Source organism: Pelmatolapia mariae, linkage group LG15 (assembly GCF_036321145.2).
Source record: "Pelmatolapia mariae isolate MD_Pm_ZW linkage group LG15, Pm_UMD_F_2, whole genome shotgun sequence".
Classification (NCBI taxonomy): domain Eukaryota; kingdom Metazoa; phylum Chordata; class Actinopteri; order Cichliformes; family Cichlidae; genus Pelmatolapia; species Pelmatolapia mariae.
The window spans coordinates 17131237-17158932 of NC_086240.1; the positions used below are offsets into that span (position 1 = coordinate 17131237).

General features: G+C 38.6%; 2 protein-coding genes across 4 annotated transcripts in view; both read left to right on the forward strand.

Annotated features, from left to right (window-relative positions):
- The first annotated feature begins 340 nt into the window (after positions 1-340).
- LOC134643362 (interleukin-6 receptor subunit beta-like) lies at positions 341-22743 on the forward strand. 3 transcript variants are annotated; one of them, XM_063495685.1, is made up of 16 exons: positions 341-501; positions 5898-6170; positions 6268-6394; positions 6499-6668; positions 6745-6860; positions 8585-8611; positions 9878-10064; positions 11476-11558; positions 11650-11860; positions 12000-12167; positions 13282-13383; positions 15349-15492; positions 15578-15718; positions 19188-19272; positions 19486-19567; positions 21777-22743. In XM_063495685.1, exons 1-16 carry the CDS (start codon positions 450-452, stop codon positions 22185-22187), a joined length of 2379 nt encoding a protein of 792 aa, XP_063351755.1. In that variant the 5' UTR covers positions 341-449; the 3' UTR covers positions 22188-22743. The 3 variants fall into 3 exon arrangements, with proteins under 3 accessions (XP_063351755.1, XP_063351756.1, XP_063351757.1); XM_063495686.1 differs by having other exon boundaries at positions 12003-12167; XM_063495687.1 differs by lacking the exons at positions 341-501; positions 5898-6170 and having other exon boundaries at positions 6259-6394.
- A 1436-nt stretch (positions 22744-24179) lies between these two features.
- Positions 24180-27696, forward strand: part of rngtt (RNA guanylyltransferase and 5'-phosphatase) — a 110283-nt gene continuing 106766 nt past the window's right edge. Inside the window, exons 1-4 of the mRNA XM_063495143.1 lie at positions 24180-24574; positions 26961-27070; positions 27152-27255; positions 27361-27449. Of these exons, the coding sequence (XP_063351213.1) occupies positions 24511-24574; positions 26961-27070; positions 27152-27255; positions 27361-27449 (367 nt within the window). The 5' untranslated portion in view covers positions 24180-24510. The remainder of the gene's footprint in view (positions 24575-26960; positions 27071-27151; positions 27256-27360; positions 27450-27696) is intronic.

The window sequence follows — 27696 nt, forward strand, 5'->3', positions numbered from 1 at the left end:
ATGTCCAGGTCATAAAATGCTCTGCTGCTATTGGTTGTGCGCCAGATTATACATTTACGGACTGATTTACCGGCAGTCACGTGTGGTTCGCGTGTCTCCGGAGCGGGGAGGTATTTAAATGAGCTCCCTTTCACGTCGCCGAGATAATAACAGACTGAAATAATCAAAGTTTGAAGGCGGTTGAGGAGTTACTTCACTTCCTCTTTATCTCTCTGTCTTTCCAGTTGGGTAATACCTCCTGTTCAGTTCAGGGTTTGCTTCAGTTCCTGTTACATGATGGCTGAAATAAAGCGTTAGTTAGGAAAATGTGGCGGAGGGTCGGGTGCCGTCTATCATAACAGCCTCGGTTGAAGCCGTTGGAGTGCTTCTGTGTTGCTCAGCGGAATAACTGTCAGCTCTAAATGCATTTGAACAGCGGATTTGTCTGAGGTCTGATTACAGGATAAAAGATGTACACTTTCCAACTTCTGTTTATCCTGGCTGGAATCTCAAACATTGCTGGTAAGTCAATTTTAGCATTTTATGTGTCGTATAGTTGAAAAAATTAATAAAGTATTAAAGGGATTTCCAGATATGCTGAGCGATAAAACTCAGTTCTGGGCTTTATGGGAAATGCCCATTTTTTGTTCTACTTTCAGTTAAGAAGGGTAACTACTCTTGCATGTGTACTTTATTTGAAATAAATAAAAACCCAAATTTACCTACAAATATTCTCACTTTGATAGAATAATAACCTGCAGCATTTTAAATAATTATTATCTGAAACAGGACCTAAATCCTAAACTTGTTAACTGTATCAGTGTTTTGCTTTGAATTGTGTTATTTCTGTTTAAGTATACATTACTAAGAATGACTAATTTTTCTTCTAAAAGCAAAGCTTCAGGCAGGTGGTAACCATATGTGGCTCCATTTATTTAATAAAACACATCATTTTTTAACCAAAGTGAACAGAACCTGATGAAATGTCTGACAATCCTTCTCCGATTACTGTAAATCAACAAATATTCTACATGGAAGTGTCCCTGCTTGTCTAAATATTTTCCATGAAGACTAGAAGAGAAAAAAAATAATAAAATTATGCAATAACAAATCTAATCAGATTGAAAAGTTACAGTGTTTTTTCTTTCTAACTTGTACAAGGTTACACCTATTCTGGGAACTCCTCTAATAGTCTATTGCTTTTCTTTATAACAGATGGTCGCATTGTCCTTTTTAGATAAGTTAAAGTAACAACACAACAATTACATATTGTAAAAGTAGACCATTCTTCTTCAGTGTAACAGTTTTATCAGGAAAAATGTGCTAAATAGTCTAAACTATCCAAACTACATTACAAACTACATTATTAACAAGTCTTTATACATGTTTTCCCAACTTGAGGGTGAGGTACCTCCAATGGGCCAGGGAGACCTCCGATAGTCTCATTGATTCATGGGACTCAAACACCATGAATCAAAGATAAAAATATGCATTAACTCTGGCATAATATTCTTCACCGGTTTTATAAAACTGCTATGAAATTATTTGTTAAATTTTCAATTCAATTCTATTCAATTTTATTTATATAGCGCCAAATCACAAAGTTGCCTCAAGGCGCTTTATATTGTACAGTAAGTAATGTTAAGGTTGTGTTTCTGTCATGCCACCACAGGGGGCCCTGATCTCTTTATGAGTGTTGCAGAAACTATTGGAAAACTCTTGGAAGTCAGGGAACAGGGTACATATGGTGCTACGCATGAGAAAAGCAGCTTGATTCAAACCAGATGCAGAACTCTGCAATGCATGTTTCAGACAAAATAGTTTTGCTTAACAAGCAGGAGGGCTAATAACAGATAATTCATACTCATAAAGACTTAACTTGAATCTGGTGGCATATGGATTTGTAAAAAAAATTAACGATTGCCAGACTGGATTCACTGTTGCTGTTGTAGCCTTCATCACACCTGAGGCGTTCAGAGGAATTTTGAAGATTTAGTTTGTTATTGTTCAGTCACTAAATGTGAGTCAGAGCGCCAGGGATCATAGTTTTCACAGAAATTTCTCAGAAATTTTTCTTTATAATTGATGATGGTGTAAGAGTGGCTGCTGTTTGGAGCATGTCTTCTTGTTTACATAGCAGACTCAGGGCCGTGTCAGATCGTCACGATGCTGTTGTTGTAATAATGAATCTCAAAGAGCTCATGTACCGTTAATGTGAACTGAAATCTTTCTGTGGCTGCTTCACATAATAAGCTTTAAACCTGAAACTGTTAGTGAGCACTTACAGAAAGTATTGTGAATTGATAGAATACTTTCCATGGATTCCCCCTGAGGCATTCTGCAGTGTGTTTCAGATGCAAGGATGAGGATCAGGCGTAGGAACTTGGAATGAGACATTGTGGGAATCTGACTAAACTGCTTTCTGATCTAAATAAAGGTTCACAGGCTTCTAGATTTACATTATTCAGGTCACTGATTGTGATTGGGCCCTGGACCACCCCAGACTCTGTCTATTCTCTACTCTCAGTGCCCAAACAATAATCTTTTTTTTTTTAAATAACTATAAGCTTCTCTAAGGATGTAAGGCTTAGTCTACACAAAAACAAGCAAAAATTCATTTTTCACAAACGTTTGTTGAGAAGTGGATCATGGGTAGGTTTTCAAAGCGTAAGCAATTGCATTCCAGTTAAGTGTTATTGTTTCCAGGGTTATGGCATTACTGGCCTGCTATGCTGCTTGTCTTACTGTAGCTAGGAACACCTGGGGTTTTCCTGCTATAACTCATCAGAATGCCTCCAGTTAACACAGACATGGAGGTAAAAAACTGTTTAAAATACTGAAGATATGTCCATCCTACTATGATGATTGAGCTTTTCAGGATGATCACAGTTAAGACTCATTAAAAAACAAAAACATAACAAAAACCACCTGATTCAATGCTGGCTGTCTAAAATTGAAACTTATGGTCATTAAAAAATAAGCTTCAAATGTCACATGGAATGAAACTGTTACAGCTAAAGCAACTTGCACAAGCATGCCAAATTAAGTAAAGTTGTGAGCAAGCTAAGTCATCGCATTAGAGGATGGAATAAGCATGATGAGTTTTTCCAGGTAAGAAAACTAACCTGGGCATGGACGGTGCTATGGTGTAGTATGCTTTGATGAAATTACAGAACAAGTCATCAAAGAAAGTCTTGTGTATCATATCGTATTCATTTTAGGCTGCTGACATACTTGACTGACTCATTCATCTCAGTTGTGAAATTCTACGTTGCAGCAAACAGTGCAAGAACAGCAAGAATAAGAACAAGATTTTTCTTAATAGCTTTGCATTATTCTGGATGTTACACTGGTTATTTTTGCATTTCGAATGCAATAGATTAATGTTTTAACATTTTTAGCGATCATAACTTTATTACTTTTAAATCTTTGCATAAGATGCGAAGCCTAATTAACAAAACTTTCTCTTGTATCACAGTCAGTCTCCAGTTTGCACAGATTTTTGTGCTGATTTAAAATTGTGTTGGACTAAGAAGTGGGATTAGATTACAGTTAGGTGAGCAAAAGTCTCAAGCCACTCCTCATTTATTTATATTTTCTTGAGAAAATGGGGAAATAACAAGCTTAAAAGTCAATATTTGGTATGACCACCTTTATTTTTCAGCACAGCCCAAACTTTTAGGAATAATTCTCCAGGCTCCTTGAAGAACATTCAAAGCTCTCCTTTGGATGTCGGCTGCCTTTAAGTTCTGTTCTCTGTCAAGATGATCCCACACTGCTCGATAAAGTTGAGGCCGAACCATGAATGATAGTGCTACATTGTGTGTTTTTATATCCTGGTATGCTTTCACTGCATTGGTGTATTTGGGATTATTGTCAGGTTAAATAATGAAGCCATTTCCAGTCAGGTGCTTTCCAGATGATACTTCATGGTGGATCAAAATTTAGTGGTACTTTTCTGTGTTTGGGTTCACATCTCAGGTCATTTTTCAGGTTTTTGTTAACTTTTTTCCTCTTTCTTGAGGACGCGTTCATGTGATCATGTGCTGCAGAGTATCTTTTTTACTGCTTGCCACTTCTTCTTTTTTCCTCCACTTGTCCAGTTTCCTCAGTTACTTTTAAGGACACACTGCACACCATGCTGACATATGCAGAGGTTTCGACTAATTCGCTCTTTGGGAATCAACTGGTTAATGCAAAATCCTATTTTATGCCTGTCAGACTGTGTTTTTAAGACTTTCCAAAAACCTAGAGAACTATTCACTTTTTTTAAAAAGAAAAATGACAAGAAAATCTGATTTCCTGGAAGCAAAATATGAAGAAATGAGAATTGGTTCAAGAAAAAGAAAGGAAGCTGGGTAAGAAGAACCTCGTATTCTCAGAGAAGCAGACTATGACCCAACCCAAGTGTAAAAAAACCCTCTGTACAAGAGGAAGTGTGGGCTAAATACAAAAAAAAGTGAAAAAGTGAACAAACAGTCAAGGCTGGTATTGTGGCAGTAAGGAGTCAGACCCAAATGTAGCACTCGGAAACAAGGGTTAAAACTAACAAGCAGCTTTATTGCTGAACTTCAACTAACCACAAAATAATGCAGGTTAAAAAAATAAAAAATACACTCCTTAAAGAGGGAAAAACAACAAGAAGCAAGGACACAGCCAAGGGGAAGAACTGAGACAATATATACACACAGAATAATGAAGGGAAGGGAAACAGGTGGGATCACAGCTGGGGCTCATTACAGCTGACAAAGGAAATAGAACTACACACAAGATACAAGTAAGAACAGACACCAAAATAAAACAGGAAAAAACAAAACACAAATGCACAGGCTTGACCCAACGACAGAAAGGTGAGCACACTTTGAGACCAGACAGACACGGGGACACAGGTGAGGAAAGGGGTAAGAAAAGATGATGAGTTAGATAAAACCAAGACACATGGACTCAATGAGACATAATCAGAGAAGAAGAACTTAGAAGTTGACTGCTGGAGGAAATAAAAAGAATAAAATGAAGTGGTCCTTATAGAGCGTTTTTCTACTCTACCTGAGCACTCTATGACATGCCTCAGTCACCCGTTCATCCATCCATCCATTTTCTTCTGCTTATCCGGGGCCGGGTCGTGGGGCCAGCAGCCCAAGCAGAGAAGCCCAGACCTCCCTCTCCCCAGCCACCTCCTCCAGCTTACCCAGGGGAACACCAAGGCGTTCCCAGGCCAGCCGAGAGATATAATCTCTCCAGCATGTCCTGGGTCTGCCCCAGGGGCCTCCTCCCGGTGGGACATGCCTGGAACACATCACCCAGGAGGCGCCCAGGAGGCATCCTTGCCAGATGCCCGAAACACCTCAACTGGTTCCTTTCGATGTGGAGGAGCAGTGGCTCTACTCTGAGCCCCTCCCGAATGGCCGAACTTCTTACCCAGCCACCCTTCGGAGGAAACCCATTTCCACCGCTTGTATTCGCGATCTCGTTCTTTTGGTCACTACCTACAGCTCGTGACCATAGGTGAGGGTAGGGGCGTAGATCAACCGGTAAATTGAGAGCTTCGCTTTTATACTCAGCTCTCTCTTCATCACAACAGACCGGTACAGCGTCCACATCACTGCAGCTGCTGCACCAATCTGTCTGTCGATCTCCCGCTCCCTTCTCCCATCACTCGTGAACAAGACCCTGAGATACTTAAACTCCTCCACTTGGGGCAGGGTCTGGTCCCTGACCCGGAGTGGGCACGGACGAGACCAAGACACCCATTCATGCAAGCGCTTTTTTCCTATGCTTTAGTGCTTTCTGTGAGCCAGCTGTTTTCCCTGTTTCTACGCATCTGATAACCTAAGCAATCCATCTGCCAGCTTCAGTTTTTGCTACAGAGACAAAAGAGTTTTTTCAATTACCTTAATTAAAATGATCATTTCCTCCAGGCCCCAACAGCAACACCTGCAGTGTTTACCCTAAAGATCCATACATCAAAGCGGGAGAGAACATCACGATAACATGTCAGAGCTCGTGTGTTGGCGCGAGCAAAATCTACTGGAAACTGAACAACGATCGCATTGATGATAGCCTGTCCAGCATGTTGAACCGCACACACACAGTCTTGTCACTCAGAAATTTCACTCACCCTCGTGCGACATTGCAGTGCTATACTGCAGATACTCAGCAAGTCATTGGAGGCACCATTATAGAAACGTACTGTAAGAAGTCATTTTCTTCCATTACCAACATAAATATGGTTGAGCATTCCTGCATTAAAGGGAAATGTAGGACATTAATAACTTGATTTCTCTTCAGCAGCAAAACCCAGAAATATTTCGTGCGTCCAGTATAGGCTTAATCAAGAGGAAAGCGGTGGCTTAGACAGCCTCACATGCACATGGGAGCATCACATGAATCCCCCAGTCAACTATACCGTAGAGAGGTAAGTTTTGTATTTTCTTTCTCTTGTGAATAACAACTAATGTAGATTTTTTTTCTTTGTTTTAATGCTTCTTAAATTATTTAATAGATTTTTCTTTCCTTCAGTGTTTTTTATAAACAAAAGGAAATTGTACAATGCCACTCAAAGAAAACAACATGCACACTCACACCACTATTCACACTTCGAGATGACAACATCACTGTTACCGTGAAAGCCACAACTCATCACTGGAATGTTTCCTCTGAGCCTCGTACATTTGCGCTACGTGACATAAGTAAGTGACATGGATTACATTGTATATAACTATAGTTATGAATGTTTTTGATGATGTTGAAATGTCTGCTACTCAGGTAAAAGTCTTCCCCCAAAGGACCTAGAGGTGACTGACTCTGCAGGTTCGCTCTCAGTTAAATGGCGACGACTTTCTCCTTTAGAGCCGGGTCACTGTGAAGTCAAATGCAGGAAGGTACGTTGCTCTTTCATTACACGCACAGCTGCTCACTTTGAAGCAATAACAAGAATTAGTTACGACACTGCCCTAAAAATGCTGAATGAAACACAACAGTTTTAATGACGATGACCACAAGTTACGTCATTTTCATACATTAAACAGCAAGTTACATAAACCGATTTCCAGGAAGACAAAATAAAAAGGAAGTCCGAAAAAATGTGTAATCTCGATCTACAGTCATGTCAAAAAAATATTCTCCCACTAGAATTAAGAGAGTAAGCAGCAGCCTGATGCTGCTATGCAAATGCACTAGATTAACTGATGAGCAAGTGTAACTAGCACTAACATAATCAGACAGTCTTTCTAGGAATTAATTTCCAAGTAAATTCACCTCCAGGTCAAACTTTGAAAGGACTCTTCAGGAGTCAGTTAGCATGTGAAATTTTAAACTTAATGACAGCAAAATTAGGAAAACAACTGAACAAGTAAGACTTGTTTGGAAGGGATGCCAAGAGAAAGCCTCTTCTCTCTAAAAGGAACATAGCAGCACAGAAATGTTTGGCCATAATGCACAGGACCACCAAACACAACATATCAGCACAAACAGCTCATAGCAGCTGTCACAGGACCTGGGCCCCTTGTAGTCATTGAGTCAACTATGAACTCCTCTGCAAGTATTCTAGAGTCAGATGGGACGAGTATATCTGATAGTTCAAGCTTTGCTGGAACTGGGCTTGTGCAACAGGGCAGTGATCCCAAGGACAGCAGCAGAGCTACACAAGAATGGCTGAATTTCTCTGAAAAAGAAATTAATAAAGCTGTTGCAATGACCCACTCAATGTCCAGTCCATCTGACTGAAATGCTGCGGCGGGACATTACGAGACAAATTCCCACAAACCTCAATGAAGCAATGTGAGAAGCATGTGAGAGACTGATGAAGTCAAACAGAAAATGACTTGTTGCTGTGAAAGTTCGTTCTACAAGCTATTAAATCTTGGGCTGTACTTATTTCATCTCATGTGTTGTGGAAGTTTAACTTAATAAAGCCTGCAGACAAATGGTGAGCGTAGCTAACATCCTTTAATCAAAAAGAACAAAAAACCCAAGCTTGGTGGGAGCACCCATCGCGGGGCAAATGACCAGCAGTCTCCCTTGAACCCAGAACAGCCCTGGGTTTAAATACCTTCTACAGAAACAAAAGGCATTGCACAGCTGTTTACACTCCCTTGCTACTTCATACAGTGGTTGAAAACAAAAGACTCTTCCTGTAGAATTGTCTGCTTCCCCCCAAACTTCCTGAAATAAAATCATGGTTCTTCAATGGCATGAATAAGGTGTGAGACATTGAGACCTGCTAAAACCCAGTGGCACTGAGGCATTGTAAATAAATAATGTGAATAATACATAAATAAAGGAAATTCTAATACACATGTTAATAGTTTTGCCTAGAGTCTTGTGAAAGTTAATTTAGTTGGTTAAGCATTAATGTTTTAAAATAGTGCCCAATATGTGCCTTGACTAAAGATTTCTGTCCAGAAAAAAGTTATATATCTAGTCATAAACAGTATTTGCTTCATCAGACACAAAAGTGCAGATGGTATAAACTGCTATAAAGCTGTGGAATGGGAAATAAAATACATTAATTTGTGTAGACACTATATAAGCTCTTTTTGTTTCTGCCATTATGCTTGCAATATTTAACCCTTCATGGCTAACTGGGGACTTTTTTCACTTCCAGGTTTTAGCTGGAGGAGAAATTGTCGAGGTAAGGAAACGCTGGCTTATCTCAAATCCCTAATCTCTGTGGTATTTGAGGAATGCAGAGATAAAACCACATTTGCTGCACAGTTAGTGAAGCTAAAACACAAATTAGATAACCTGTAATCACCTAAAAATCATATGCAGCGGTCCCTCACTATAATGCGGTTCACCTTTCGCAGCCTCGCTGTTTTGCAGCGCATTGTGTTCTGCGTCCTGATTGGCTGTAGACCATTATCAATCAATCTCGTGCCGTGTCTCCTCTACAGTACAGAATGCGTTCAGGTAGTCAAATTTACATAAATCTTCGATCAGTAGCAGTGTGACTCTGAAGAGCTGTACTGTATGTTTGTAAGTTTTCTCCCCAACAAACTCAACAATGTTGACGGAACGTTTTTGCACCGTCAAAGGCAACCATGAGTGCCTTTGGTTTCATTCTATAACACTGGGCTTATTTTTCTACGAAGGTTTGAACTTTGAGAGTGTTTAAACAAGAGATAAAAGTGTGAAAATGTCCATGCCTGTCTGAGAAAAGTGTATAAAGTGTGTAGTGAGGGGTTTTAGAACCTTAAAACATCTTTAATAATTGTAAAAAAACAAAACAAAGTCGGCTACTTTGCGGATTTCACCTATCGCGGGTTATTTTTTGAACGTAAATCCCGCGATAAACGAGGGACATAATGGACATACTGTGTTAGTTGGAAGAAACAAATAGAAAATAAATAAGCTGCATGTGATATTTCTATAGCTGAATATTTAGGCTGTATCCATAACTGACACTATTAATTTCTCAGTATATTCATTTTTAACTTGATTATAAAATATTTTCAGCATTCAATTTTGACAGCGATTTGATTCGAAAAGTTTCTAAGAATTAAAAAATATTCTAATACTAATATTATAATTTTCCTTTTAATTAAGTTACAATTAATTATCTTTAGATAAGATTAAACATTACTTTTAACAAATAAAAACATTCAGCTAAAGGATGACTTTTGGCAAATAGTGGTGACATTTGGCAAGAAAAGTATTTCACTTAATGTAATAATTTTTTTTTTTTTTTTTAAATCTAAAACTCCTCAACTTCAAAAAGTTCCTTGTTGCATGGATTTTTTTCCTGGATAATCAATTCAACAAAATAAAAAATAAACCTTTATAAATCTCGATTCTTTTTAAACATGCACCCTATAAATTTAGTGACTGTTGGTAAAAGCTTTAAGTATTTTTTAGAAGTGAAGTGATGTTCCTAAGAAGAAATGTATGTTTCTCCTAGTGTGACCACAGTGAGACCGGAAACAATACAAGACCATATTGTCTACTAAATGATGAAGCTAATGGGTACATCACGATCAACAATGTGGATTCCTGCACTACCTACAGCTTTTCAGTGCGCTGTGTTTTGGGGAAGGCCATCTGGAGTGACTGGAGCAAGGAAGTACTACATGTGACCAAACTAAACAGTAAGCATGGGCGTAACTTTGTGCTGAACATGGGGGGGTGTCAAGAGCTCTGTCTAAATAAATAAATAAATCTGGGTAAAATCCCAGATGATTAAACATGCAACTATTTTGCTGGGAATACCTGAAATGAGTAAAGAAAATCTATAGCCTATTTATGCAAGATAATTCAAAATTTTTTGGGGGGGTTATATTGGCTGGGTCTGATTATTGGGGGGGGGGTCATAACTCCCCTAACCCCCCTGGAAATTACGCCCCTGACAGTAAGAGCAACGTTCACTTAAAACTGCTTCGCAGATCTGAGTCAGTGTAGTCAAACGAGTGCAACTGAACGTACAGTTGACCTTAGCGATACAGAACAAAAACTATGACGCTGCAAGTGTAAACCAACGAAGACCACCAGCTGAGTTCTTTAATGCATCTTTTATATTTGTGATATGAATGAAAAGTCAGGCCAAATTAAACATTTTGTTTAGTTAGAGCTTAAGTTCAGAACCTATGTCCAAACCCTGGTTTCTCTTTTCTGTGTGGCTTAAGTGTGATTGGCTTAGGATTGAGGGATCTATACTGAAACAAAGAAAGATGCCTCTATTAAAAAATAGATAAATAAATAAAAAACGTCTGTTATGGTGACTGAAAATGATTACTTACAAGTGTAACACTAGTTTAAATTACAGGCGGGATCACACCTGAAACATTTGCTTTGGCCAGCTTTTTTGTCAGTTTACTTGTAAAAATACAAATCCTTTGTTTTCCTGCTTGAAAGGTTTTGTATTGAATTTAGATTTTAATGTGCATGTGTTCATGAAATTTAACCTTTAACATATGGTTGTAGTTTTATACGGTGATACAACAGTGATTGCGTTTGAGGCCCTGAGAGGGAACATAAACAAGGAATGTTAAAGGAATGAAGTCTGAAACATTTTGAGTTGCAGGTTTGGACTTGAATGTGAAGATACACCTAATACAAAGTCAAAAGTTTAGTCTGTTATGCTGTGTAATATGACTGTAATGTTTAAAAAAAATACCTCCAGAGAACCGATGGCATGTAACACGAAGGTGAGGGTCAGTCTACAACTTCTGCAGCAGAATTACTTAAAATAATGAACTGCGATGGACTTGCGGTCCTTGACGTACCCCGCAGCTCACATCGAGAGAGCTTGGATAGGCTCCAGCTCCCTCCGTGACCCTGAACTGGAGAGGCAGTTCACAAAGTGGATGGATGATTGAATTATTCGCTGTAAACACGTAGTTGTTTGCAGCGGTTACCATGAGCTCCAGGATATTATTTAACGTGCGAACAGTCACACTGCTTTCTCCTTTCTTGGCTTCAGACCAAAACCGTTGACAGTTTTCAAACATAATAATATTCCTGCCTGCGTAAAATAGTTTTTCTTATTTTGACCTTTTACAGAGAATCATGTCAACCTGCGCCTGTGGAGAAAAGTGTCTGAACTGGAAGAAAATGGGCTTAGAAAAGTCCGTGTCATGTGGAAGGTAAGGAAATATCTCATTGGTGTCTCTAAACAGCAGATTTCTGTATGTTCTGTCTATTTTTTATGTGACAAGCTTCAAATTATCCACACAGGGTATTCCTAAAGACTGTGGAGGCACATTTACCTACGCCATAAAACAAGCTCCTGACAGTGAACACATGACTGGAGGGAATTATACCTTCCATGGCAACACAACTTGTGATGTTGTTGTTAACCAAGATGCACACAGAATAAATCTCACAGTCTTCCAGAATGAAGATGTTCTTGTGGTGAAGTCAGTTTATGTTCCGGCCGTTGGAGAGAGTAAGTTTAAATGCTATTTACTGAGCATTTTTAATGGGCAATTATTATTGATGTACCAGATTGCTTCAGTTTAATGGACAAAGGCTTTGCTGTGTTGTCAAGCAATTTGCTTCTTTTTTCTTTCACTTTATCTAATCAGCAGGCCTTCCTCAAGTTACCAACATCCAGACCTTATCTGATGACAATGTTATTAAGGTCAGCTGGATGGCTCCTATGCAGCCAGTCAGTGGGTATAAAATTGACTGGACCCAGGATGGAAGTCAGTACCACTGGAAAGAGAGCGAGTACACGAATGTAACACTCAGCGGTACGTAGAGAGCAGTGTGATAACGGTAAATTGATGACAGACTGATAGATGGATGTTTAATAAATTCCAAGGGAGCCTTGTGGCTGGAATCTGAGTCATGCCGATTTATCGGCAAAGACATGATCCATTTGTGTCTTATCTTCCAGCATCATTGGTTCACGGGTGTAGCAAATTATGCATAGCCTGGGTGAGATAGATGTTAAAAGCTGCTCTGTAATCCATTATACATTCTACAGAAAAACAGTTAGTTCTTGAAAACTGTGTCCTAAGACGTGTTGCAGTTTGCGGTGTTTCTTTGGTTACACGGACCGGGTAAAATCTGTTTTGTTTTTTTAAAAGTATAGGAAAATACACTATTTTTCAAAGGTTAACAAACAGGGACAATCACCAAAATAGATCCTGTATTTGTATTCTTCATTTCCATTTAGTTTTTGTAGGTCTGCTTCAATAGCATCTGTGTTTACTTATGCTAGGAAGCTGTTTGTTGTGAAGCTTTTTCTTATTTTTTTCTTGTTTTTCACAGTTCTCACCCAAGTGCCTTTCATAGTGTCCCCACTTTTATTTCTTCTACATTCCTAACTCAGTAGTCATCTCAGGCCTTCTCAAATCTTCTCTCATAACTCTTTGGATGGCTTCAAACCCCAGATAAGGAAACAGATTAACTAAACTATTTAATTGTAAACATAACTGTTAAAACAAATAAATCATTCTTATCCATTGTTGCACGCATATTAAATCTGAAAAGTATACTAGATTATAATAGATACTAATCCCAGGAAGCATTTCATCATATAAACAGATCATACGAGCCACTTAACTTGGTGCACTTGGAGCTTTGGTATGTTTAGATTACACAGCTTTTGGTACTTTAGTTATACTCTTGATAGGCTTCCAGCTAAAATGGATACATATAAAATATTACCATAGCTAAAGGCTGTATCATATAAAGCATGGAACAAATTCAAATTTGGCACTAACAGCACAAAACTCCTCTAAGGGATGCACGTCATCACTGTTGAGCTGTGTGGCTAAAAAGCTAAACAAGTATGCTGTAACAGTCAGTTGCTAGTTCTCTGTCAAGAATTTTCAGACTAGTCTCCCCCCTCTCTTACAGGCCTCCAGGAAAAAAAGCTATATAATATCACAGTAACGCCCCTCTTTGGTGACAAGACAGGTCAGGGCACACAAGTCCTTCATGTTTGCTCCAGTTTTGGAGGTATGTAATTCAGATGTTTGGATATATACACTACCAGCCAAACGTTTGGACACACATTATCATTTAATGATTTTTCCTTATTTTTATGACTATTTACATTGTTCTCACTGAAGGCAACAAAACTATGAATAAACACATATGGAATTATGGAGAAAATAGTGCTGTCAGCATTAATCTCGTTATAAATGACGTTAACGCCATAACCGCAACCCATAACCGAGGGGCTACACGGGGCGAGACGCGTTAACTCACTAACAGAGATTTGCGTTAATGCGGTTATGCCGTTAACATCATTTTAACGAGATTAACGCTGACAGCACTAGTAGAAAACAAAAAAATGTGAAATAATTCAAAAAATGTTTTATATTTTAGATTCTTCAATTTAGCCACCCTTTGTTTTGATTACTGCTTCGCACACTCTTGGCATTCTCTCGATGAGCTTCTTGAGGTAGTCTCCTGAAATGGTTTTCCAACAGTCTTGAAGGAGTTCCCAGAGATGCTGAGCACTTGTTGGCCCTTTTGCCTTCACTGTGCGGCCCATCTCATCCCAAACCATCTCGACTGGGTTTAAGTCAGGTGACTGTGGAGGCAGGCCATTGGGCGGAGCACTCCATCACTCACCTTCTTGGTCAAATAGCCTTTACACAGCCTGGAGGTGTGTTTTGGTGTCACTGTCCTTTTGAAAAATAAATGATGGTCCAACTAAACGCGAACTAGATGGGATGGCAAGTCGCTGCAGGATGCTGTGGTAGCCATGCTGGTTCAGTGTGCCTTCTATTTAAAATAAATTCCTAACAGTGTCACCAGTAAAGCACCCCCGCACCATCACACCTCCTCCTCCTCCATGCTTCATGGTGGAAACCATGTATGTAGAGACCATCTGTCTCGAAGACATGGCGGGTAGAACCAAATATCTCAAATTTGGACTCATTAGATAAAAGCACAGATTTCCACTGGTCTAATGTCCATTCCTTGTGTTTTTTGGCCCAAACAAATCTCTTTTGCATGTTGCTTTTCCTTAGTCGTGGTTTCTTAGCAGCTATTTGACCACAAAGGCCTGATTCGAACAGTCTCCTCTGAACACTTGATGTAGAGATGTGTCTGCTACTGGAACTCTGTGTCGCATTTATCTGGGTTCTAATCTGAGGTGCTGTGAACTTGCGATTTCTGAGGCTGGTGACTCGGATGAATTTATCCTCAGCAGCAGAGTTGACTCTTGGTCTTCCTTTCCTGGGCCAGTTTCATCATAGCGCTTGATGGTTTAAGGCGACTGCACTTGGGGGACATGTCTATTTTTTGTTTCTCTTTACTTAGCTGGTTCGTTCTTGCACAACTGCAGGAACCAACCAACTGATGGTCCCAACCCCATTAAGAAAGCAAGAAATTCCACAAATATACCCTGACAAGGCACACCTGTGAAGTGAAAACCATTTGAGGTGACTACATCATGCAGCTCATCGAGAGAAGGCCAAGGGTTTGCAGCACTGTCAACAAAGCAAAGGGTGGCTACTTTCAAGAATCTAAAATATAAGACATATTTATTTATCAATTTTTCTTTGCTACATAATTCCATATATGCTTACTTCATATATTTGATGTATTCAGTATGTATAAGGGTAGGCAACTCCAAGCCTCGAGGCCCGGTGTCCTGCAGGTTTTAGATCTCACCTTGGGTCAACACACCTGAATCAAATGATTAGTTCATTACCAGGCCTCTGGAGAACTACAAGTCATGTTGAGGAGGTAATATAGGCTTTTAAATCAGCTGTGTTGGATCAAGTACACATCCAAAACCTGCAGGACACCAGCTCTCAAGGCCTGGAGTTGGACACCCCTGATGTAGAAAGTAGTAAATATAAAGAAAACTCATTAAATTAGAAGGTGTGTCCAAACTTTTGACTCATTCTGAAACAGTACTTTTTTAAATGCTGTGCCACGCTGATGTTGCCCATGTCGCTCCTACAGATCCAGACAGCATTGCTATCACAGTTGTACCTGGCCACCGACATGCCTTTGTGAGCTGGAATACGACATCGCAGAAGGAATGCAGCGGTGCTGTTCAAAGCTATACAGTCAACTACTACAAGGCGCAGGATGGACCGCATCTCAGTGAGTATGCAGCGCACTTGTGCGAAGTTTGCACACTTTCATTTAACACAACATTCATGGCATTTCTTTAATGGGTTTCTTCCAGATGTTACTGTGGATAGCAAAATGAGGAACGTCTCTTTGAAAGATCTGAGTCCAGACACCCAGTACACCGTCAATGTCGATGCCAGGGCTCTGACCGGAATATCAACAAGCAGTGATGAGAAATTTACAACCAAAAAATTTGGTGAGGAATGATTCAGAATGAGCCTGCGAGCAGATTATTTTTGGTTTGGTGCACGCAATACCACTCTGATACTAAGTTGGTGAATAATCAACAGATGCATCAGCACAATAATCATGCTTTGGCATGTCAGGCCAGTAAAGATGGTTATTTCAGTTGATAGTGACACAGTTTTATTTTTTTGGTTTTGTTTTCTGGATTGAACAAAATACAGCAAAAAATGTTTTTTGCTTAGTTCAGTCCATTCAGTGTCGGTGTATTTTTATTTATTTTATGGTTTTTAGCAACCTTTATATATAAATCCACTCAAAACATTTGTGAGTTAAATAACTCAATGGCTGTTGTTACCAGTCATGAACCTGTGTTTTCCTACAGTCGAGCTTTAACCAAACACAGCTCAACTGACTCATAGCAGTAATAACAGCCTAATCCCGACATCAGTGCCAAATATTAAAATTTGATGAGCCTCAGAGAAAATCTGTTTATGGCCTCGATCCAAAGTCTTTGTGTTTTCCAGCAGTTACCTTGGCATGTATCTAAGGACCCAAACAAATAGAAACATTCCTGAAAGTCAGAAACAGGATGCTGCAGTTTTGCTGCTCTGAGACCCACAACAGCACTTATTTGCTGACGGCAGACTTGACAACTGCAGAAAAAGTTTAATAATTAATGACGGATCATTTATTTTCCATAAAATATTAATTGTTTTTACTGACAAAAAGGCGTGGCAGGATTTACTTTGCTGTTGTAATATTAGCTACAAGTCTATGACCACGGGCATTGCCATGGTCGAAATTGGTCACAGCACAACGGCAAAAACAAAACTAAAAACCTAAAACTCAACAACTACTCTGGTTACTAAGTGGTTGTGAATCTCCACATGCAGGCATGGTAAAAAGAAAGTACACCCTCTTTCAGCTCAGGTTTTTTTGTATCAGGATATAATACAAGTAACACAGTCGTTAGTAGGTCTTAAAATTAGGTAAATGCAACATTAAAGCAACTACAAAACATGACATATTATGCTGTGCCATTATTTATTTAACAAAAAATAATCCAAAATGCAGTGTACAATTAGACAGTGCAATTAGGAAAATGAACAAGTATGGCTTGTTTAGAAGAGTTGCACATGGCAGTTAGCTTAGGCATGCAAAGTTGCACCCGAACAAACCGAGACTTCCTGTCCTTTGGATGAAACCAAAGTGGTGTCATGAACATGTAAGGCAGGCAGGAATGGACCCTAGATGCAGACTCATGGAGGTGAAAATGAACTCAAAAAGTTTTATCGGTTTTATTGCTGGATGGCAGTACTACAAAACTAACTAAATTTGGAATATACATGAAACTAAACACGCAGGTAGGCAAAACACACGGCGAGGAATGAGGGAGAACACTGGACAGAGGCAATCAGAGGGCTTTAATATGCAAGGAATGACAAGGGAACAGGAAACACATGGGGAACACAGCTAAGACAAATTAGACATGATGAGACAGAGAAAGCAAAACTAAACACACTGAACAGGGAGTGGAAGATTTTCGCAATAAAACAGGAAACGATGGTGATGACAATGATGACAGGCTGGGGAACAAGGATAAACATGAAAGGCGGGGAGACATGAAATGAAACACAAGGTTAGGAAACCAGACACAAAGACACACACAATCCACATAAATACAGACACACAAAGAGGGACACAGACACAAGGGGAAATGTAATATTCAAGGAACTAAATGGGGAATATAAGAAACTCAAAACGGAATAACTAAGACTACTAATGAAAGTGACTCAGGTCTGTTGCCCCAAAGGATACAGGAAATGTGCTGATTTCCACGACATAGTCACGTCTGATTTTAATGCATTTTCCTCTAAACGCTTGATGATTACTGACGTCATGACTTTTAGCCTCATTGTTTCTGCAGAGAGATTTCTCTAGAACAAAACAGTAAAGCATTTACAGTATATAATTTAATGAAGAAAAAACAGTATATACCTCTCTGCAGAAACAACGAGGCTGTATCCTGTATCCTTTGGGGCTTTAAACCTGAGTCATTCTTTTAGAGAAGTACGTGGTGCAGCGGGTTGACGGGAACAATGAGGCGACTGCTGAATGTTACAGGTGCCATCAAAAAGCCACCACAGGCAGATTACAGTGTAAACAGTGTCTCCAGATAGAAAACAGGAGGAGTGATACACCATGTTTGTGGTTTTTACAGTAAAGAATATAACTTTTTCTACTCGGATTTTATGTTTTTTGTCTAATTTTAGATCTATTGTGTTACTACAGTATGACCAAATGAAAACATAACTGTAGATTCAGACATGTGAGGTTGTGCTGAAAATAATGATACCAAACAAGGCAAAGTAAATAGTTTTTAAAGGTGAAATGTAGCAGTAAAATTAAAAGTAGTCAAAAACGGCCAATTATACCCTGGACCCCAGAAGGTTAAACATTTTTTTAAAGTAACGCAATAGTTACTTTTCCTAGTAATTAATTACTTTTAGAATCTTATAACTCAGCTAGTAACTCAGTTACTTTTTTGAAGAAGTAACTGGTAACTATAATTAATTACTTTTTGCCCAACACTGGACATGAGAGACTGATAAATTCATACAGAAAACAATGACTTCACATTTGTGTTGCTAAATGTGTTCTACGAGCTACTGAGTCATGAGGTATACTTGGTTTTTCACACAGTGCTTCTTCATTTTCACTTTTGTTAGACCATTTCACAGTGTTATATGTCACGAGTTGCTGTTGATCTCGGGTTGTATTTACCTAATTTCGAGACCTTGTAAGGATTAGATATTTGCTTTATTATGTCCTGATATACTAAACCCTATAATTGCCTTTATTTTTTACATGGCTTCACACAAACTGGTATTACTGAAGCTTGATTTTGTTACTATAAACAACACTTTAAAGTCATTTATTTTTATGTACACTTAAATTTCAAACTTTGATGAACTTAAAATGGTACAAATGATCTATGTCTGCTGCTGATATCAGTAATTTAAACCGTGAGAAGCAAGTGTTTGAGTGTGAAGTTGATTGGCTCATTAGGGCAAGGAGGGCTAGAGGAAGAGGTTTGAGTCACCCTTGCGGTAAACACTTGTCTGTCTGGGTAGAACGTCACCCAGATAACAGTCAAGAAGTACCTGAAGCCGTCTTGACGTTGATTCACCTCCCTTTGGAACTATTTTTCAACCATGAGAAGACACTGTGAAAGACTGCCAGCCGACGGTTGATCAGTGTCAAAATATTTGTTTGCTAAGAACTAAGATCCTAACCTCTAATGTTATGACTCACTGGACCAGTATCTGAATTAAACCGAATGTTATGAACTTTTTTTTTCTTTGCTGTGGTAGTACTAGTTATTTAAAACTGTATAAATCCAGTCAGGGATTTTTTTTAAGAGTGTTTAATGTCTGTTCTGCAAAGTGCTCAACGATCAATTGAAATATCTTTAACAGATCCGGGGCTTGTTACTGCACTCAGTATCGCTGGAAGCATTATCATCTTTCTGGTGTTATTTCTCGGATTATGCTTCGCTGTTCAGTAAGTTTCAGTCTCTTTTTGTTATTGATGATGTGTTATGAGCTCCTTTTGAATGCAAACACTGAACCAAAAACATTTCCAGGCCATCAATAGTAGAAGACAGGCTCTGATGTGTTAAGACACTGTGGTCATGTTGTGATTAAATTTTTGGCACCAAACACTTCTGCAGATTTCTTCCTAACGATGTGTTAATGATGTGTGTTATTTGTTTAGATGGAAGAAATTCCAGGAGAAGCCCGTGCCAAATCCAGCCCTCAGCTCTGTGGGTGTTTGGGCGTCGCAAAGTCAACAAAAGGTGACAAGGATGTCATGGCCCTTGATTTATAATGATGAATTTTGCGGGATGGGGCGGTGATATTTTCTCATGTAGTTTAGGCTTTTGAGTTATTGTTTCCTTTTCTCATTTTTACTTTGCTAGTTTGCTTTCTCATTTGTCTTCTTTTAGTTTTTCAGATTTTTTTTGTCCCCACCATCTGTTTTGATTATGTGCACATCTGTCCTGTTTTTCTCCCCGTTTCTAATCACAAATCACTCCTTGGTGTATAAATAGTCCAGTCGTTGTGTCTGTTCACATGGGTTTTCTAGATTTTCTTTGTGCTCATGTGTCTCTGCTTGTTTTTAACTTCGCTATGTGTGTTATTATCTGAGGCTGTCCAGTGGGATACATTATATCTGCATTAATGTTGCTCAAGAAGTCACATGATTAAATTGTAGGTTTTTCATTGTCAGGAGAAAAAAAAGGTAGAAATACATCAGCTTGTGCTTTCTTGAACTGTAGAGAAGCTGAATGTTATTCTATATTTCTGCTAAAGTGACTACTCGGTAATTTACTTTAATTTCACATTTTACAGTGTGAGGGTTTTCTGTTTTACCTCGTCACGTGTGTCAGCAAACTGAGTTTCTCTGACTTTGTTGTGTTGAATGAAAAAAGCTGTTTAAGATGTTTTTTCTTGATCATTGCACATTTACCTCAATTTTCTGAGATCTGAATAAAAGATTCTGTGATTTAATCAAAAAGTTAACTACCAAAATCTGGCGGCCGGATTAATAAAAAATGAAAATAATTGGTATTTTCAGTTGTCCTGAAAGTGGTTTTCTGAATATCATCTTAAACAGTTTCCCCCCAGACTTCCTGAGGCCTATATTATAAAGGAAGTTCAACACAACCAGACTTTCTTTGCCTTAGCTGGCTTGACAAAACATAAAACCCCAGTTGGAAATAAGCACTCAGCACTCTGATCGGTTTTATTAAAAACTATAAAAATTTGTATCCCACGGTCTACAAATTAGTATCCCACGGAGACACAAAAATCCCTTTAGTTTGTCAGAAATTAGTATTATGAAATTAGTTTGACTGAACAAGTATTTTTGGTGTGTTCTGTATTTTTGTAGTCACAGTTCTAGCAGTGAAGACAGATTAGGCTCAAGTATAAAAATATGCATACATTATCTGTATTACCAAATCCATATATGCACGTTTACAATGCAATGATGGTGCGATGCATAGTATGCCTCGCTGTAACTTTAGAGCTGGGCTTTATCTCGAGGGGCAGATGGCCTTACATTTGACTCTACTCAGTGACTCCAAGGTGACTGTAAAATTAGCCCACATGAATATTTGTGCCGATATGCTATGTTTGCATAACTGCAGAGAGCTCTAATATGTTCTGATGGCACTTCGGGTTTGAGTATAGTCATGCACTAAAATACAGTCAAATGACATTGAGCAACATTTAGTAAGGTGCGATGTCTGTAAATTCCTCAACTACTCCCACTGATAATCTCCAAAATCAATCTTACTGGGTTGACGGATATCGCAGGTCAATGAATAAACTGTCGTATGTGTTTTTTCCATGTCTTCAGTTTTTGTTTTCTGTAATTTGTCGGATTACAACTGAAAAATCTGATCTAAAAATCAAATGTAAAATTTGGTGGAATTCGAGCTTCAGCAATTAAAACAATTCAAGTTGGAGGATTTTAAATGACCCTTTTCTCCCCTCATGTGTTTTTATGATAGCTATCACGGTCCAGATTCATAAGCATTCATGTGCTGCTCTTTATTTACCTGTTGCTATGGGGAATCCTGGTATCAGAGCTTCACCGATGATTGCTATCCTCCTTCACGCATGCATTCTTAACTCAGGGTGAACATAATCAGGGCTGTTTCAACTCTCTGAGTTTATAGCAACTCAGAGTTTATGCTTTGTTCCCGAGTTTGTTGAACCTGCTTTCTGGAACGGCACACTGGTTTTTACAGATGTTTTTTGTCCTAGTTTGAAGTTTCTGTCGTGAACTCATTTATGTGTCCATGCACTGCGACTCCTTTAACATCTTCCCTCTTCCAGAGGTCCTCTATCCTGAGTTATCATGTCTATGTAGGGTTTAGCTTTCACTGGCTACAGAAACAATCCATGCCCGAGTCTTGATAATATATAAAAGCTGCTGTAATTCATCCTAGCTTTTTGTTTTACGGCTCCCTTCTGTCTGTGTGTTTTTATCCATAGGGAATCTGCTTCCAGCCATTCAGAAATCCATCTGAAAGCCACTGTGATACAGTATACCCAGAGAAAGCGCAGAGCACATCTACCCCTTCACTAGTTACAGGCCATGATACTAACACAGCCAGTGAGTACATAGTGGACTACGCAAACTCAGGAATGACTCTTGGTCTTTATACGGAGGATGAAAGTCCAGTTGAACCTGCAAAGACGCCTCCCTCTCCTGGAGAATCCACTGCATTAATTTCCTCAGAGAGCAGCACAGCCAACCCCTATCGAAGCCAGAGTTCTGTGGAGAGTCCTGTCCCAGAGACTGCTAAACTGAGCAAGCATGTGCCAGTAAAACAGCAAGAAAGGGCATTACTTAAGACCATATATGTCACATTAGACATGATTGAACAAGATCATAACAGGTGAGCGCAGTGAAAGTAAATGATGCAGATAGATTTGCAGTCAGTCAGCTGTGAAAGAAATGGATATGGTTTGATATGACTGTGTGTGTGTCATTAAGTTGCCTAGCACTGTGGAACAACAGGATACAAACATATTTAACTGTTTTTGTGTTGCTGCTTTATTAGGTCATCTTAATGTATTCAGCCATGCAGCAAGAATAGGTTTCATTTAATGTGAAGAGATGAAAAGATTTAAGGATATGAGTTATCACCACTGAAAATGTGATATAGTGTTCCCAGGATTTAGCATTCTAGACATGCTTTGCTATGACACTGATCCTGGTTTTATGTATAGTCTGTATTATAGTATTGTGATATTTTGTTGTAAATATTTTGCCATGTATTATATGCTTGATGTTTGTTGAGGTGTGACTCGCAGCATTTTTTTTTGCTTTACCGCTTTGTGTCATTTGTAAACTGGAGGAGTCATTAAAATGTAAATTTTGTTATTGTGTTGATAAATATTCACCGCGCTGAAGCATCATAAGGACTCTCATATGTCTTGTAAACAGACAAAAACAAAAAAGTATGAAATAAAGTGAATAAATGTTGCACTTGACACCCTTTTTTGTTATTTGATGACAAAATGTTTAAAGTATTCTGCATGCAGTCATATATTAGTGTGAGCAAGGCTTTGTAATGTGCGTAGCACTGAGTGTAATTGGAGAAACCACAGTACACATTCATAAGGAAGTGAGCCAGCTCACTTATATTTTCCACTAATGCACTGTTAGACTGGTGAAAGGGGAAAAAATGTGTTAATATTTCAAGCTAAATTATGCATACATACACCAGTGTTCTATGGTGTTGTGTGGTGTACACTCACCTCCTGCATGAATTTGGCATAAACAACAGGATTGGATCTATCCTGTCTTGTATCAGTGGTGCAGGCTGCTGCTGTTGGCGTAATGGTTATGGGGGAAATATTTTCAGCACGATATCACAAAGCTCAGATCATCTCAAACTCATTTCTTCAACATGACAGTGAGTTCCCTGTATTCAAATGGCCTCAACAATCATCAGAACTTAATCCAAAAGAGCAGCTTTGGGAGGTGGTGTTACAGGGGATTTCCATCATTGATGCAGTCGGCAAATTTGCACCAGCTGCGTGATGACATCATGTCAATATGAACCAAAATCTCAGAGGAATGTTTCCAGCACTTTGTTGAGTCTATGCCACAAATAATTAAGGTAGCTCTGGATGTAAAAAGAAAGTCCAATCCACTGCGTCATACGGATTTCTATCACTGTTTATTGTACTGCATACTTCTCACTTGATCTGGTTGGTGTAAAGAGATCTGCTGAAGTTGCCAATAAACTTTTGAAAACCTTTCAAAACAGAGCCAAAAGACATGAGACAACATGCAATAAAATAAATACTAGAGATACAGGATATTATATGTATTTTTTAAGCCAAGTAATATCTACCCCACAGCTAAAACAGATAACCAATCAAAGACATGTAAATCTGTCAAAATATACTAAAAGAAAGGTATGAAATATAAAGACAGAAAGAAATGATTACACATTTTTGTGTATTGTCAACAGGTGGGGGAAATAAAAAAGAACTATAGGTCTACATAAAGAGGAGAGGAGCTAAACACATAGAATAGAATAGAATAGAATAGAATAGAATAGAATAGAATAGAATAGAATAACCACTTTATTGTCATTCAGAATATAAACCAGTTAGAATCAAAATTAAATTTTGGAGCATTTACTCACCATCGAACTGTAGAATATAAATAATAAATAAATTTAAATTTAAACCAGTGTTGACAAATAAATTTAAGAATAAGGTAAGAACGTTTGTGGGTTTTTTGTGTGGTTTTTTCTTCTTTGTAAATAAATGAATAAACGAACTAGCTTTCAAGCTGCTGCAGCAACCATTTCAGTCCAAAGGGTGGCGATAATGCACGGATACGATTTGCCGCCGTATAAAAACACCAGTAGAAGAAGAAGAAGGATCACTGAGGTGTTGCTAGCTGATTGCTAAAAACCTAGATTTATGGTAGACAAATGAAAAAGATAGCTGAATTTCTTAAAAGGCTGATCTGCAGTGGATCGGAACAGCCTGTGTTTCGTGTAAAATGCCTCCTGGTCTGTCAGAAGGTTAACCGGGCTTAAACTTGCTGGCTGATTCTCCTGAATTAGGAGCTAAAGGGCCCTGAGTCCGCAGTGCTCGGGTGAATATCTACCCAGCATCTGCTGTAGGGGGAGAGAGGCAGCATCAAGCAACGGGGTTATTGATATTAGAGGCTTTTAGATATTACCAACCTCAACTCAACATGTCAAATAACGGACCTCCTCCTCGATGGCGCAATTGTCCTAGAAGAGGGCAACCTGTGGCAGGTTAGTGTGAATTTAACTAAGAGAATAGTGTTTTATTTACCAGATGAAGCTATTGCTACTAGTTAGCTTCGTTCAATGGTGTTGCTGTGATGCTTGTTGCCTATATCAGTTATTTATTATTTTAGACTGTCAGATTTAAGTAGCAGTAATGGGCTGTGTTGGTTCATGTTCGGTCTTTAAGTACACATATTTAAGCTCTGTTTCTCTGTTGTAAAAATGAATGCGTTATCTTTTAAATGAAGTGTAAATCAAAGAAATCGTTGAATGACGTCAACATATTTTTAAAGCTTGATTTAGTTAAAAGGGTTTGTTCTTTTGGTATTTATATGGAATTAACTTAATTTTGGCTTTTTTTTTTTAATGGAAATTTCTCTGACACTGTATTCGTGCGCGCTCTTTTTGCTAGGTCGCTAACGGTAACTATTCAGCAACGTTTTTCGCTTCTTTTCAGCTTTTAGGGTGACTTTAATGTTGAACAAACACAAAGTATGGGAGTCCATTAGTTTTAAAAGAAAAGGTTTTAAAAAGAGCTTCAGAAAAGCGCTGCTAAGTTGGTATGCTTCACCGTCAAAAAATCACGTGTCCAAACAAACCGGGGCTATGGCTTGAGGAGCTCAAGGCGAGCATACGTGTATGACACGTTACTAATGTTGAGAGGCGTTATTTGAATGTCACCTTTCTTTCTCTTTTGTTTTTTTTAATAATCTATAAACTCTTAACTGTTATTGCAATTGCTGTTGTTGTCTGATAATACTATGATTTCCAGTAGGTATTTTGGTGTTATTCTGGTATAGTCTTTGTATTCTTCTGCTATCTGTACCTGAGCTGTGGTAACGCACAAATTTCCCCGCCGTGGGATCAATAAAATCTTATCTTATCTTATCTTATCTTATCTTATCTTTATCTTAGGTATGCACCCATCAGCTGCTACATCTGTTTTTGAGCTTCAGGTTTCTTTTAAGATCCAAAAATAACTGAGAAAAAAAATTAACCAAAGTATCGGAGAATTCACCTTCCACCAGTTTCATACAGTTATTAGATGTTTTAACTGACTGTAGCTGGATTTAATTTTAGTTGTGACTGTTTTCACCACATTGCACAAAAATCTGCATGGCTTGTAAGTCTGTGGTCACTTGATGTTTTCTGTGAAAGACTTGTTAAGCTGCAAGAGATGGACAATGACGTTCTTTCTTTAACCTCCGAGTCCTTCATTAAAAGCCAGACTTTAGAAAAGTGTCTGAGTTGTAATGTTGCCTTTGTAAAACCTAAGCCAGTCAAAAAATGTGGATCAAGAGCATGAGGGAGAGAAATGCTGTACAGTTGGGGTATCTTTAAAACTACCTCCCAGCTTCTTTTCCTTGACATTGATGAAAATGTCGTTGAGGTTAAGGAAAGGAGCTGCTTCTTGGAGTGTAGTGTCTTGGAGCAAAGACAGACAGGTGGACAACTGTGCTTCATAGCTAAAAGTGTACCAGTGTTTCCTGGGACTGGTCAGTGGTAGACAGCCTGAGTATATCCTAAATAATTCAGTGGTCAGTAACAGACTTTGGGAATGTGTGCAATTTTTACTACATTATGTTCTGTATTAATAGTGCAGCTGCCAGCTGACTGATGTGACAGGCTTGAAAGGATAGATGTAGATAAAACTGTGTTGATACAAATACCAGTATGGACTGTGGATATAGATCTGTTCCTATATGTATTCCTTATTGCAATGTACAACTGTCAAAATAACAGCCCAACATAAGTAGAAGGAAGTTATAAGGTCAAAGTTAGACAGTGCAAGTGGATTGATCTAAGTTCCCATTCTTAAGTGATGCAAGGCTGTCTTGTTAACACTTTATACAAAAGTATTGGTGTTACTGTTTTATTTTGCCCATTCATCATTGTTATCATTACAGTTATGTGATGTTGAGACATTTCTGTAAAACCTGCAATTGCAGGCTTGTTTCCTCTCCGCCTCAACTTTATAACAGTGCAACAGTTTATACCGATGCTCTGTTTGAAGGCACAGCTGGAGTTGGTGGCACTTTTTAATCCAGGCTTTTATTCTAAGAAATTCAGTGTAGTTTACACAAATGGATCCACAGTTTTATTGGCTATTAACCAAGTTCTTTACAAAACAAATGCACTTGTGCTGTCTAATGCTTAATTGAATGTGACCTTGACAAATACTTAGTCAGTGATTTTTTTTTTTTTAAATTTTTTTTTATTGATTTATCTGAATTTGTAGATTTGACTTGGTATGAAGTTAGACTCTTAGCCGTAACCCTAAAAATTAGTCATTAAATTAGGGACCAAGCTGCTGTCCCTGCTCATACAAGATAGTTTTAATACTAGAATACTGCAGGATTTTTGTTTCATTCATTACATTTCTCCTTCCTAGGTAAATTCCTGCCAATGAAAACGATGTTAGGTCCCAGATATGATGACCAAGTTGCAGAGGAGAACAGGTTTAATCCGAGCATGCTGTCCAACTATTTAAAAAGTCTAAAGGTAAGTACCCTCAGCAAGGACAGAAGTATTAAAGTGGCACAGAAAACCTTCCCTCACAGTGCCCGTTTCTCTCCTCCTCAGGTGAAAATGGGTTTGCTCGTAGACTTGACGAACACGACTCGCTTTTATGACCGCAGTGAAATTGAAAAAGAAGGGATAAAATATATGAAGCTTCAGTGTAAGGGGTACGATTAAAAAGCATTGTCACAAACTAACTGTCCAAATTCATCATTTTGCAGAACTGTGGATGTTAATGTGTTGAATACTAATGTCATCCTGTACCTTTTTAGCCACGGGGAGTGTCCTTCAAAAGAGACCACTGAGATGTTCATCAGGCTCTGTGAACACTTCAATGAGAAGAATCCCACAGATTTGATAGGTGAGTATTTCATCATGTGGATTTCACCAATCTAACTGACAGACTAGGTGCACTTTTGAATCTATTTGCTCTTTTGTGACTGGGAAACTAGGGTTGGGCAACATGTAAAAATTTTCCAACCGGCAATCGTCAGTCCAACAATTGCCGATGGGCGATATATTCACGCATGCGCAGACTTTTTGATCGGCGGAGCAATGTAATCATGCATCGACTGATTTGCGTGTTTACAACACAGAAAAAGTCCAAA